Genomic DNA, 15,254 nt, shown 5'->3' on the forward strand with positions numbered 1-15,254 from the left:
GGAATACAAAAGACAAACTTGACCCCTTGGCCAACTGATGTTTCTGTTGGGGCTTGCAGAATGTTGGAGTGGGAAGGAGCTAGTTGAGAATCCCAACTCCCTGATAATGGTCTTACATTTAGTATTTGCTATTGAGAAAATAAAGAAATGATAAAACTATCATAGATTATCATTTCCGCATGAATTTTATTAATCATAAGAACACCTATGTCCATTTGAAAGAAAATACATATGTTTGTGAGAGACATTTATATCTGTAGGCAGTGCTTGGTGCTCGTTTGGGTTTGCCCTGTGGTAGTTGGATGTCTTGGTGACGCCATCATTTGCTAGACCAGTACTCTCCATTTCCCTTCCCAGTGTCACATTTTGGATGTATCAGAATATGCGTCTATACCAAGAAGTAGGTTAAAAATATGTGATCCATACATTGATCTTTAGTTTTGTACTGTTTGGAAAAAAGGCCTTGTATGTTGGTGGTTTCCCTAAATCACATACTGTTTTAGCAAGTTAGGAAGAATTTCTCAAATAGCAGGTGAATGGATCAAATAAGACCCCACCTTGTAACTTTCATTAAAATCCTATGTTTTATCATTTTATTATTGGTCCCTAAATGACACTGGGTCTTTATCATTCTTTTGTACAGCTTTATGTATTTAGTTAGGTTCTTACCATGTTGTTCTGATGATGCTATTTTCAGATAGTACCATTTCCTAGATATAAAAGTAAGTAGATATTTAATATTTTGTTCATAGCTGTTAAAGAGTCAGGTTTTGGGGATATGCCCCTCCTTCCCATTTCACTACAGTGAGAATGGACTATTTGATCTTTTGTGTATATGTGGGATATGTTTTCTGCCGATGAATCTATTGCTGAGGTAAAGTGACAAGGAATGTAGCTCTGAATCCAAGCTCTACTCCTTCCCAGCAATGTTGGCATGAACAAATTGCTTAATCTATTTGAGCACCGGTTTCTTCATCTGTAAAATTGGACTGATATGCCCACATAGTACAGGGGTGATCTGCAGATTATATAGGAATTCTTATTTATTAGTGCTCAACATAGTGCTTAGTAATGGTAGATATTATTTGTAGAGTATAATAAAATTCTGCTTCCAGAAATACATTTCAATCTTAATCCAGTTTACTGAATCCTCAAAATTGGTTTTTCAGTGGAAAGAGAAGCATAGTGAAATTGGGATAAGACATTAAAAGGTTGATGCTATGTCCTTTTTTTAAGGGAAGATGGTCCCATTCTTTTATCTCAGAAGGCTGCAGTCAAGTCAGAAGTTTAGTGTTTTATTTCTAATCAGAGAGGCCAAGAAAATATTCCAAAGAATTACTCTACATGTATATATTTTATTTAATAGTAGAGTCAGAGGTTCATAAGAACATTCCTGATACCATGCCATGTACTATGGTTTTTACTTTTAGAAAAGTCAAACCTATATTCCAGGTTATGCTGACCTGTACTAGAACCAAACTATATAGACAATGCATGTCAAGTTTTATCTGCTTAGAATAAAAAGCAGCTGAAAGACTCCACTATATGTTGAAGTTTTTACTTACAGAAGGGAGAAAGACTGAACCTATCCAGTCTGGCTGAACCCAAATGTTTATGAAGGGTGTTCACAACATGTGGATGTCTTGAAACATTTAAGTATGGTAGAGTCAAAATAAAATGGTTTGGTATGGAAGTTTAGTCTTCATTTATCTCACACAGCAGTGCAACCCGCATTGTGATCCAGTGACTAGGAGGTTTCTTTGTGGATAAATACACTGATGTTAAAAAGTTTGTAGATAAGCCAGTAGTTGTTAAAATTCCCAACCTCTGAGGTGTCTGGTAAACTGGGCATTCAAAAGTGTAGCGCTCTGAGTCTGTCTGATTAGAAGTAATTGGTTTTTCAGTAGAAATCTTAAAAAAAAAAAAAAGATACAATAGTCAAATTTCATAATTACGACAAACTAGTAATTCACATTTTCTGTATGGTTAATTTGGGGGCTTTGCTCTGAAGTAAATACATCCAAAGTTAGATGGTTAATGTAACTGCTTAGGGAAATTATGCCTGTCGAATTTAATTTTAAAGAGTAGTTATGTTTCTTGAGAAATAGCATTCCATGTTAGTATAGCATTTATTTTAGATTTCAGCAATATTTTGGGATATTTAAAAAGTTTGCTATCTTTATTATCAAATTTCCCTTGTGAAATCATAGGGAATGGGGACTTAGTGATAAACAGCTGGGTTATTACCTTTGTTGGCAAAAAGTGTATTTCAGGAAAATCACAAGAAATCTCAAAAGGCAGTGAGTCATCTAGTATTTTTTTTTCATGATTCCACCTTGCCCCCTCCATGAACAAACCAAAAATGTGGACTCCATTATGTGAGGCTTCTGTGCCCTACAGTCAAAGAAAGGCAGTGTAAGTGGTTCCCCAGGCAGTATACATGAGGAGAAGTAGCAAGCCAATCTGGAGGCTCCGTCAAGAGGCAGATTGCTGCCCTTCCATCCCAGTCTGGTACCATCCCTGCCCAAGGCATGGTTTCCAAGTTCTAAGATGAATACTTGCCTCCTCTTCTCTGAGCTCTTAGCAAGTTAATAGGCTTTGACCTATATACATGATGATTCTGTATTGATAAGTATTTCAAACAATCTGGAGTAAAACTCCAGATTCCTAGGATTATAATTCGGTAGCCCAGCTTTTTAGGAGAGAACAAGAACAAAAGGAGTCAGAATACAGTGTTTAAACTTTTTCACTTGCAATCATTGCAGCTACAATTATTCATTGAGGCTCTGGAAATTTGAAAAGGCTGGCAAAGGTTCTATATCATATCTCTGAATAATATGAAATGGGTTAAGTAAAATGAGTTTACATGAGTTCTCTTAAGTGCAAAATGTAGTTGCTTGAAGCTCCCATTCTAAATGACACAAGGTGTGCCTGGGGAGGGTGTGTAAAGGAATATGCAGTGTGCTGTGGGGATAGGCAGCTGAGCTTGGTGCTTCTCAAAGAAGGTTCTGCCTTTTCTGATGGACAGGTCTCCTCAGGAAGAGGGAGATGGGCACAGATGTTCTGAGCATGAACGAGCACTCAGATCTTGGTTCTCCACTGGCCTTGGCATCACCTGCAGCTTGTTTACATGTGGACCATAATAGCTTTGATGACACTGCTTTCCACTCTGTGGAACATGCCTTACTTGAAGGAACAAACTGGACTCATAAGGCACCTTGCATTTTAGCTTATTTTAAAAAAGGCTTACCAGGGATTGCTTTGCATAATGACTTCGGCTTCTCTTCCTCTTTTAACTTTTATATAACTTCAAAATTTCATATACTGTATTTGCATTACTGTTGTCTTTTAAGATAAAGCTTGGAAGAAGTTTTCTAAAGCATTTGAGACTGTGATTTCCATTTATACTTGATTTGTATGACTTGGCCAGGGCATACATGGGTCTTTCCTCTGAAAAACTCAAATTGTGGGCCATTTATAAGCAGCCATTTTGGAGTGATTTAACTCTGTGATGAGCCGCTCTAAATATATGGGGGTAATCTTTCATTTAATTCTAAACTGGTTGTTGGTATAAAGCAGAAATTACCAAGAATATCTGGTTGGGAGGTTATGGACAACGCTAGGGACAAAGACAAATTTGGGAGGTCAGAGACTATTCCCTTCTCTCCTGTGAGGCATAAGAAAAGCCCCCAGCTCACATCTGCCTCTGTGCAGCTTTTTTATGTCTAATAAGGCATATAGGAAGACATCAGGATATAGGCTGGAAAGTCAGACTTGTGTTCAAATCCTGTGATCTGAGCTTTGCGATCTTGGATAGGCTACTCATTCTTTTTTTTTTTTTTTTTTTTTTTACAAGAGCAGCCTCTGAGAATCGAACCTGGGTCTCTGCCATGGCAGGCGAGAATCCTGCCACTGAGCCACCATTGCCCACCCTACTTACCCTTTTTTAACCTCAGTTTCCAGAGGGTAACAATTTAGAGGATTAAATAATGTGTGTAAAGAACTTAGCATAGTATCTGGCACATAGTAAATGCTCAGTAAAAATGTTGGTAGTAAAGTATCAATGTCATCATTATCAGATAGATTGTGATCTTCTGGAAGGCAGGAATATCATCCCGATATTCCCAGTACCTATCACAATTCATTTGTTAAAAAATAATGAAATAATAATTCAAATAACTTCAACTTTAGATCACAGTTTAAATCATCTAGTCCAAACACCCATATCATGTTTAAATTTCTTCTGCTCCTGTATCCTTGCAGAGAAGAGTAGGACCAGGGCTGGGCCAAGAGGGTAAACACAGCATGATATTGGCCTCCTCCACTCACTTTAAATCCCAGAATAACAGAAGAGGTATTTTAAAAAGAATAAATTCATAAAAGCAGTAGAAAACAAGAGGCATTCCTAAGGGAACAGAAATTAGGATCTCCCCAAAACACACGGTTTGTCTTTAAAATTGTCTTAACATTTACTTAATAAAAAGAATAAAAAAATGAGTTTATTACATTTCATTTTTTATAAAATAGGTGGGATTTTGATCAGCTTGCACCAAATTGCATGTATGTGTATATGTACATGTAGGGGAAAATTGCTACCTTTTAATGTGTTTTTCTATATAAAAACAGGTTTTCTATTAGTTGCTAGCACATAGAAATACAACTGATTTGGTATATTTACCTTGTATACAACAACCTTGCTAAATAAATTCACTTATTTCTATTAATTTAATCTCTATTTGGGTTTCTACATACACAATCACAGTGTCAGAAAATAGCAATCATTTTTATTTCTGTCTTTCTAATCTTTGTGCCTATTATTTCTTATTCATGCCTTATTGCAATGGCTAGGACCTCAAGTATTTTGTTCAATAGAAGAGTTGATAACGGATTTTTTTTCTTTTCTTAAAAATTTAAACTCAGTTTAAAAGAAGAAAGGTGGATATGATAGACAACTGGGATGAGTTGAGTATTAGCATGGAGGACAAAATGTTACAAGTAAAAGAAAGGGAATAACTTCCACTCTTCAGAGTGCAAACTTTTATCCTGGTAGATCCTTTACAAGGATGATAAGCAGGGATGAAAATTGTATGTAACTCCTATTAAAGAGAGAGCAAGATTACTTCTCATTTTGCCATTGTACCGCCATTTAGTATACCTAGATTTTTAAAATATATTTTTATTGTGAAATCTTCATACATAAAATCCATCCATGGTATACAGTCAGTGGCTCACAATATCATCACATAGTTATGTCTTCATCACCTTGATCATTTTAGAACATTTGCATCACTCCAGAAAAAGAAATAAAAAGAATAAAGAAAAAACTCATACATCTATACTACTTCCTTCTAATCACCCTAATGCACCATAAACTAAAACAAGATATCTATATAATGCATAAGAATAACCTCCAGGATAACCTCTCAACTCAGTTTGAAATCTCTCAGCCAATGAAACTTTATTTTGTTTAATTTCACTCTTCCCCCTTTCGGTCAAGGCTATCTCAATCCCATAGTGTGAGGTCCTGGGTCATCCCAGGAGTCCTGTCCCATATTACCAGGGAGATTTACACTCTTGGGAGTCATGTCTTGCACAGTGAGTTCACTTGCCTAGTTGGCTTAGAGAGGTCACATCTGAGTAACAAAAGTTCTCTAGGGGTGACTCTCAGACATAATTATAAATAGGCTTAGCCTATAGGAATAAGTTTCATAGGAGCAAACCCCAAGTTCAAGCGTTAAGCCTATTGAATTGGTTGTCCCCACTGCTTGCGAGAATATTAGGAATTCCCCAGATGGGAACTTTTAATATTTCTTCCCTGTCCACCAAGTGGACTTTGCAAATACTTTTTAATTCTTTGCCCAAATTACTCTGGGATATATTGGGGCATCACAGTAACCTGTACAAACCAACAAGATCTCACACTCTATTCAAGGGTCTGATAATGGATATCTTTGTCTTTCTCCCAAAACTCAGGGTAAAAGCACTTAATATTTCATCATTAAAGAGTGTGTCAAATAAGATAAATTTTTAAAGACCCAAATAAATATTAGTTTTGGAAGTAAATTAGTTAATGTGTAAATTCCCCAAAAATTGATCTATAGATTCAGTGGAATCAGAATAAAATTCCAAGGTGGGTGGGTGGGGAGGGGCTGTTAGAAAGTGACAACCTGATCCTAAAGTTTATATGGAAATGAAAGGGGCCAAGTATAGTTTAAGAAATCTTAAAGAAGAACAAAGTAGGAGGATATTATACTCCAGATATTAAGACTTAATCTGAATCTATAGTAATTAAGTCTATGTTAATAGATTATAGTATGATGGCAGTACAAAGAAAGACAAATAGACCAATGGAACAGAATAGAAATTCCAGAAACAGGTTCAGGTGTATACAATTATGTGATATATGACAGAGGTGAAGTAAAGTAAGGGTGATTATTTCAATAAAAAAGGAAATGGTGCTAAGTCAATTGGATACCCATATGGAAAAAAAATTAACTTTGACCTCACCTTTTATCATATACAAACTCAGTATTTTTGACCTCACCTCTTATCAGATACAAACTCAATTCTATGTGAATCATAGACCCAAAAGAGAAAACAATTGAGCTTCTAGAAGATAATATGGGCAGATATTTTCATGACCTTGGGATAGGAAAATATTTTTTTAACAGGACACAAGAAGCATGAATCATAAAAGAAAAGACAGATAAATTGGACTTCATGAAAACACAGAACTTTTGTTTATCAAAACACACCATCAAGAAAATAAAAAGTCAAGATACAGACTGGGAGAAGACAATTTCAATATATATATATGATAAGACTTGTATTCAGAATATATAAAGAACTTCTATAAATCAATTAAAAAAGGACAGACAACCCAATTTAAAAGTAGGCAAAAGACATGAACAGGAACTTCATGAAAAAAGGATATCCAAGTATCAATAGGTATATAAAAATATACTCATCTTCATTAGGCATCAATAAAATGCAAATTAAAGTCACAAAGAGATATTACTACACACACACCAGAATGGCTAAAATTAAAAGACTGATGATACCAGGTATTGACAAGTCTGTGGAGCAATCTTATACATTACTGGTAGATGTGTAAATTAGTACAACTAAATAGGAAAACCATTTGGCAATAGCTACATCAAATCTAAATATGCCTATCTGTGACTCTAATTTAATTCCAAGATATTAGGAAGAAATGGATATTTATGTCCACCATAATTATATACAGTAACATTCAAAGCATATTTAATTCTAATCACCCAAAAGAGAAAAAAGCCCAAAATGTCCATCAGCAGAACAAATAAATTTGTGGTACATTAATACAATGGGAACACTGCAAAGCAATAAAAAAGATAAAACAATTCCTATATGCAAAATAAGGATGAATCTCACAGACATAATTTTGAGTAAAAGCAGTCAGACACAAAAGAGTACATACTGCATTACATTTAAAGGAAGTTCAAGATAATAAAAAGTAACCTAGGATAATAGAAGATGGAATAGTGATTACCTCTGAGGGGGTATTAGCCAGGAGGGGGGTATAGGGAAATTTCTGGAATGCTTACCTCATTCTGGGCAGGTGAGTGAAATTCTTAAGATTTGTATCCTTTATGTCTATTATACCTCAGTGAAAACCAACAAAAAGAAGCTACTAAAAGAGTAATAAAATAAACCCAAAGAAAGCAGAAAGAACGTTAAAGGTAAAAGCAGAATTGAGAAAGCAAGCAAACAAAACAACATTAATGTCCATTAATAAAGCAAAACTCTGATTCATTTGAAAAAAATAGATGAAACTGACAATTGGAAAGTCTGAATTAGGAAAAAAATTAGAAATGAGTTAAGGGGACTAACCGCAAAGAGTAACATTTGGGCCCAAACCAAATTTGTGAAGAGCATAAGCTGGTGCTGCCATGAGACTGAAAAACACACTGGGCATAGCAGCTGACATAGATTTATTAGGACTTACGAACAGGAGAAAGTCTGTCAGTGCCAGTCCAGAGGGATAGCACTCTGCAAAGGGACAGGCGTGCAAGAGGCAATATGTATATGATTTCAAAACAAAGATTCTATATAGTATGAAGACATTGGTCCTCTAGTATAAACATTAAAGGGGCTTAAGACCTGATATTTTACTAAGATTAATGCTTAAGATTAAGATACAATCAGTTTTGTATGGTGTATGAAGACAACCGCAATAATTTTTTTTTAAAGATACAATCAGTGTCATTTTACATCCATGATTACATTCTTCTGCCTCCAGGGACATTGTTTTCTTTCTTGACCTTTATCCTGATTAAGCAGGTTGTTAGTGCCTTCATTCCTGTTTAGGATACAGCTTGGGCTTATCCTAAAATAATTTGTAGGGTATTAAAAATCCTATTCATGATAGCAGCAATTATGAAACAAGTAGGAAAACAGTCACAAAACAAGTAGGAAAACAATCCAACAATAATAATTTCTAAGATGAAATTTCTAAGAAGAAAAAACTTAATGTACATGAGAGATCTGAATAAATGAAAAAAAGTTTTTATATAAAAAATATTCAAAAAGATGGCAGTTCTCCCTTACAATTATAAATAATTTGCCTGCAAACTGATCTAAGTCCTAACAAAGTTTTAAAATGAAACGTGATTAGCTTATTGTCAAATTCATCTGGAAGAGAAAAAATGCAAAAGTCAAGGTAGCTTTCAAAAAGATGGACGAGGACTGACTTGCTTTATTATGTATCTATGGGTACTTTCAAACTTCTGACACTGTGTGGTACCGGTTCTGAAATAGAAAAATAGATTCCTAGGGCACAGATTTTGCAAAAAACAGCTAGGGCCCTTCAAATCAGTGGTAGAAAAATGGAGAGAGAGTGGCAGGACTGAGCTTGCCTGAGCTGCTGGCTCCCTGCTCTGTGCTCCCCTCAGAGCCCTTGCCACTGCCCTTGTCAGCCTGCATCTGCTGAATGTGCCACTGAGTTCCTTTGTGAGTTGGATGGGGGTTTCTCCTTGGGACCTGACTGGGCAGGCATTTCAGCTGTGGAATAGCCACAAGGAGAGGTTTGCTCACTGAGTGAAATGTCTCCTTTAAACCCTGACCTCAGCAGCATCTGCATCCAGTCTTCATTTGAAATAGGGGATAGATACAGTTTAAAATTCATTAATTTTATTTACTTAAATATGCTATTCATTTACTTTATTTACAATTCTTTCTCCCTAAACAGAGAGCGAAGTGCTCTGATGGCATGTGGACTCAGAGGCAGGACAGTGCCTGGTGTGTCCCACAACTCTAGTGCCTAACGTGGCACTAAATAAAGGTCTGTTGAGGGAATAAGTGAATGAATGCTTGAATGAATGATAGAATGAATGACTATTCTTTCCAATCTTTTAAGTACTCTATTACCTTAAAAGCTTTTCTGACTATGTTGAGATTCTTTTGGATAATGATGGAGAACTCCTCATCTTCAGTGTCAGCAGTGTCAGAAATCACAGAGTGGGTAAAAGTGAGGGCGTCCGCAGGGATTCCTTGGGATCTTCCATAGTCTTGAAGCACAGCAGTAAGAAAGCCTGTGGACAAAGACACATCAGAAATTTCTCCTAAGCCTCAGGGATCTGCCCTCTCCAAACCCTCCCATGGGGGTTAGCAATACTGAGGTCTCAAGGGGAAGAAAAGGGAAGGGCAGAGGAAAAGTCAGTAAAGGAAAGATGAGGGACGGGAGGAGAGATACGTTCACCTGTCTAGCTCAAGCCTTGGTAATCTGATTTTGGTTGGCTGTATAAACCTCCAGCTGCTTTTGTCTTTCCAGCACCCTTCCCTTATTCCTTGAGGGTACAGAGTGGCTGTGACTCTTGGGGGCCTATCTGTCTCTGACCCAACCATGGCCCATCATAGTTACTCATCCTCTTGGCAATACTGATGGGCCCCAGGGGCGAGTACGAATGGGCAATCAGTCTTTCTCAAAAAATGAACATGTGGACACTGGGAAAAGGAAGACTTTTTCCTCTGGGATTTTTCCTTTAAGTGCCTGTGACCATTTCTTCCCCTGGCTCTAAGGAGAAAGGCTTTCTCTAGGAGGAAAAAACAAAACCAACAAATAGTGGGAAGCAGAGCTGAGATAAGGGGAGGCAGAGTGGGGATGTCACAGAAAGACTTGACTATATGGATACAACCCAGACTGAAGCTAGAAGCCCTTGACTTTCTTCTCATTTACATGATCATATAACTTGCCCTGTTTTGCTTAAGCAAGTTTGAATTGCATTCCTGTATCCTGTACTACACTCCAAGATCTAATACACCCCTTAGTTGCTCTCCTTGCCATCAGCTCCTCTTTCCCTTATTTAATCCATTCTGCATAAGTTGCCAGATTTTAACTGTGCCCTGCTCCTTGTTTTTTTTTTAAATATGGAACGCTTCATGAATTTGCATGTCATCCTTGTGCAGGAGCCATGCCAATCTTCTCTGTATCGTTCCAATTTTAGTATGTGCTGCCGAAGCAAGCACTGTGTCCTGCTCCTTGATCATGTGATGCCATCATCCAGAATCTGCCATACCAGTGCTCACAGAGTTGTCTTCCTTACTTGGGTAATGAAAGGCCACCATGTCCAGCCCTTCCCCACTTCATATGTCTCTGATACATAAAATATCCACTCAAACAGTGCACCTTCCTGACAGTGTCTTTTTTCATGCCATCTGGTTTGGATTTCTTCCTCAAATTTCCTATAATCCTTCAAGGCCTAAGAAACCTTCTCTATTGGCCCAGCCAGAAGTGACTTTGTTCTTTGCTGTGCATGCTTTAGAGGGCTGCAGGGCCCAGACAGACATAACAGTGCGCCCTGGGTGTTAATCATCTTTGTGCCAGAGCAACAGCCTGCCACACTGCCAGCCTCAACTGAGTGCTAGGGACATTGGGCACACTGTCTCTGTCTCTAGCCTGACCTCTTTCCTGAGCTCTAGCCCCATATAGGTTACTACTTACTGGACAGTTTTATTTGGATGTCTCAAAGCACCTCAAATTCAACATGCTATCATTTCACACCTTAACATTTGCTCCTTTCTCTGTGTTTTCTGTTTCAGCAAACAGCTAGCTTTCCAAGCCAGAATCCTGGAAATCATGCGTAACCCTCCCTCTCCCACATTCCCATCCTTTCAAATATGGAATCCAGTTGATTCTTCTTCATCAATGGCCCTCTGTTCAACTATTTCTTTTCTACTCCACTACCATTCCCCTTACTCTTCATCAACACTGGTTCTTACCTGGAGAATAAAGCTGCCTCCCAAATGACTGCCAGGCTCCAGTCTCTCCCTTCTCCAATCTACCCTTGACTTTCTACCTTACTGAAGCCATCAGATCACAACATTCCCTAAAACACTTCAGTGGTTTCTCTTGCCACAAGATGGAAACAACCTCCTTAGTGTGCCTTACACAGCTCCCAGGGAGCAGACCCAGGCCATCTTTCCAGCTTCATCCTATACCATTCTCCCTCTGGGTGCCTTGTGCTCTGACTATAATGAACATATTGTCTTCTAATGTGTTTTTTCTCTCTCTCTCTCATCTCTGGGCCTTTGATTAGATTCTTTCCAATAAGCATGCTATTCCCAGTTTAGTGTAATGGTTAAACAGGTAAATTTTCAAGTCAGACAGGTTGAGTTCAAATTAGCCTCTGTCATTTACTAGTTGCATGACTTTGGGGAGATCACTTAACCTCTCTGTGCCAAAGTTTTCCTCTCTGAAAATAGGGATAATAATAGTAACAACCTTGGAAGATTGTCCTGAGAATTGAATGACTTAATATGTGCAAAGTCCTCAGAACAGCTCTTGACCCTCAATAAGTACTATGGAAGTGCTTATTGAGAAGACGCAATCCCTCTATCCCTACCTGGATAACACCTAACTGGTAGCATGCTTCAAGTCTCATTTTAGAAGTCATTTTCCTTAGTGATCCCTAATCTTTAGTTTAGGTCCTCCTATGCTGGTTTGAATCTGTTGTGTACTCCAGAAACTCCAAGTTCTTTAATCCTCATTCAGTATTGCTGGGTTTTTTTATTGTTTCCATGGGGATGTGACCCACTGAATTATGGGTGGTAACTTTTGATAAAATAGCTTCCGTGGAGATGTGTCTCCATCCATTCAAGGTGGATTGCTTACTGGAGTCCTTTAAGAGGGAACCATTTTGGAAGAAGCTTTAGAGCCACCATACCAACAAAGCCCATGCAGCCTTTCTGGAGCAGAAAGAAAATGCCTCTGGGGAAGCCATATGAAATGAGGAAAGAAAGCTAACAGATGTTGCCATGTGCCCTTCCAGCTGCAAAGGAAATCCTGAGCTTCATCCAACTGTCTTTGGAGTTACGGTATCTTTCCCTTGATTTTCATGGCCTTAGAACTGTAAACTTGCAACTTAATAAATTCCCCTTCTTGAAAGCCATTCCATTTCTGATATATCACATTCCAGCAGCTTACAAATTAGAATCTCCCCAAAATCCATTCATTCAGAAAATTATTAATTAATCCATTCTTCAAACATTATCAGAAGCTTTTTTTTAGTAATGAGGATACAATAGGAAGTAAAAAGAGACCTGGTTTCTGTCCTCATGGTGCTTACAATCTAGTATTGTCCCTTTATAATCCCCATTATCCTACACCACACATTGTAACACGTTCTTGTCGAATGTCTATCTTTCCTGCTGGACATCTGTGTTGAGCAGATGGGGCCCAGGTCCCATTCACTAGTTCTGGATAAATTAATAAATGAATAAAAATGGCTGAAACACAGAATCATCTCCTTGAGTAAGGTGCCCTTCTCCAGGAGTCCCATTTTAAAATGCAGAGGCTTATAGGTGGGGTCTAGTTTCAGCCTTTGTTATCTAGAATCAAAGGACTAGAGATGAGCAAGTGAGGCACCTGCCCAGGTACAGGAGGATTCTGACAAGGATGGGTCTATTTTGGTGTGTGAGAGGGTGAGGGGCAGGGGAGTGGAGATAGGGTTAAGAGAGACTGTCCTAACACAGGTATGAAGATGAGGCCCAGGCACCCTAAAGGAAAAGGGAAAGTGGTGGTACAAGGAGGATGAAGTATAAATTGTCTGGGCCAGGTGGGGGCTGATCCTGGTTTGAATGCTCACCTTGTGGAAAGAAGAAGGCTGGGAGCCAGTATCTTACAGGAAATCCTTCAAGGAGATCACTCTTGGGGTCAACGGGATCTTTGGAGTTTTGGCTAGCTGATAGGAAAGAATGCTTCCAAGCTGTGAGAATTCTCATGTGTCTAGTGGAAGAAGACCACAGGTTGTGGTGGTTAGCAGCATTATAATTACACATCTTCTGGGCATTTTTCTCCAGTCCCTTACAATCTCCTCCTTTTCCTTTTAATTTCATCTCTCCCTCATCCCAGGACCCTTGCCCTGTACTTCAATGGAAACCAGTTATGGTTTTAAAGTTTTTGTGGAAAAGTAGGAGACCATGAAGAACCAGAAGGCATGGAGTTGGGTACGAGGACTGTTTTTATAGCAGGGAAACTTCACTGGGTAAAAAATACACCTAATTTATATAATGGACAATAGATGGAACTATTTTAGTAATGCAATAATACCTTTGTAATAATACATTGAATAATATCTTTGTGACAAAGGTAACTACTGTTAAAAAAAATTGTACAAGTATAAAGAAATTGCTAACATCAATGGAACAAAATGTTCCACACTAACACAAGGTGTCAGTAGTGAGGTGGTGTACAGGAATCATGTATTTTATGCATGATTGTTTTGTAAACTCACAACTTCTCTAATAAAACAAAATTAAAAAAAGAATCTCTCCCTTAATTAATTCACATGTTCCTGTGAGAACCCAAAGCACGTAAAACTATGTCATAAAGCATTAACTTTAGGCAAACATAAGATTGAAATGTAAAAGTGGTACCATCCATACCGATGATGTATTGCAGTATAAGCCATTTTGGCCCAGGTATTGAAGAAATTCAGTCGCTGGATGAGATCATTAATCCAGGAACTCAGGGACTTACATGACTTGTAGGAGCATTTCTGTTGGGATTTTGAGACAGGCACATTTTTTATTTTTTTTAGATTTGTCTTTGGGTCATTAAGAACATACCTGCATACTGTGGTAACAGACAGAAATAACGTGGCAGGAGGATGACATGTCCCAGCTGAAAGTATCTCTGAAAATCATTACAGCATTATCTTAATAATGCTTTGGTTAAAACACCTGGATGAAAGTTTCCATCCTTGCTGAAGGCTTTCATCACTCCGCTCAAATCTTTTAATCTCCTCCACTCTCCACGGCTGTCCCCATTTCCTCCTCTCTTGGCACACTACTGCATCTTCATATGTCATTAGATATGGGCTATTTCAACTTCCTGGCCACCTTTATACAAAGCACTGCAAATCCCAATCTACTGTGCACTCTTTCTTCCATTTCAGGGGCAGTTGATCCCTGTCCCCTCTTGGAAGAATTTCCTCTTCCTTCAGCTTTCCATCTTCCATTCCTGTGTTTGCTAACATGCTCTTCTATCTTAAATACATAAGCCACCCAACACTCAATCCTACTTGTTTGTTGCAGAGTGGGGTAAAAAGCCCTTTGCAGCCCACTAGCCTCTTTTTCCTTTTCTTGAGAGTTAGGTTCTTGAAGAAGTTCATTGATTTCTGCCTCCTCTTCCCATTAACTACTAAATCTATTGCTTTCTAGTGTCTGTCCCAGGTATTCAATGGAATCTTACAGACAACCTTCTACTTCCCATATTTAATGTTTCCACCCATCCCATGACTTGACTTATGTGTATTCTCTGCAGCTTTTGAGAATAAGTTGATTACTTTTTCCCTTGAAAACTCTTGCTTCGGTTTCTGTGACCACACTCTATCCAAGATTTTTCTCTAATCCTCTAACTACTTTTTTTAAGATTTCATCCATTTGCTCCTCTTTTCTTCTCTTCCCCTTCAGGTTAGTGTTGCTCCTTCAGCCCTCTCCTTCTCTTCCTGTTTTGCATTCTCTCTTCCAGATCTAACCCAAAATTGTGGTTTCTGTTACTTTTTTTTGTCCAAGGCTGGGGACCCTAAATCTTGCTCTCCAGGCTAGACTCTTACTCAATTCTCTTCAATAGTCCTACTAGAATCTCTAGCTCCTGAGACTCTCCATGTCCAAAACAGGATGTCATCTGTTCTCCAAATAGCATCTCTTTCTACCCACCCTGTCTCTATGAATGGAGCTTCTATATATCTAATTATGCAAATTGGTCATGTCAACTG

At 38.2% G+C, this 15,254-nt stretch overlaps 1 protein-coding gene and 1 non-coding gene across 2 annotated transcripts in view; both read right to left on the reverse strand.

The window, feature by feature from the left end:
• Positions 1 to 1,341: 1,341 nt before the first annotated feature.
• DNAH14 (dynein axonemal heavy chain 14) overlaps positions 1,342 to 15,254 on the reverse strand; it is a gene marked incomplete at its 5' end in the record, with an annotated part of 509,245 nt that continues 495,332 nt past the window's right edge. The window contains 5 exons of the mRNA XM_077129892.1: positions 1,342 to 1,911; positions 2,248 to 2,394; positions 9,406 to 9,569; positions 13,122 to 13,261; positions 13,921 to 14,033. Of these exons, the coding sequence (XP_076986007.1) occupies positions 1,696 to 1,911; positions 2,248 to 2,394; positions 9,406 to 9,569; positions 13,122 to 13,261; positions 13,921 to 14,033 (780 nt within the window). The remainder of the gene's footprint in view (positions 1,912 to 2,247; positions 2,395 to 9,405; positions 9,570 to 13,121; positions 13,262 to 13,920; positions 14,034 to 15,254) is intronic.
• On the reverse strand, positions 10,399 to 10,501 carry LOC143675196 (U6 spliceosomal RNA). Its single transcript, XR_013171439.1, has one exon. It is a non-coding gene; the product is annotated as a U6 spliceosomal RNA (small nuclear RNA).

This window comes from Tamandua tetradactyla, chromosome 2 (genome assembly GCF_023851605.1).
Source record: "Tamandua tetradactyla isolate mTamTet1 chromosome 2, mTamTet1.pri, whole genome shotgun sequence".
NCBI classification, from domain to species: Eukaryota; Metazoa; Chordata; class Mammalia; order Pilosa; family Myrmecophagidae; genus Tamandua; species Tamandua tetradactyla.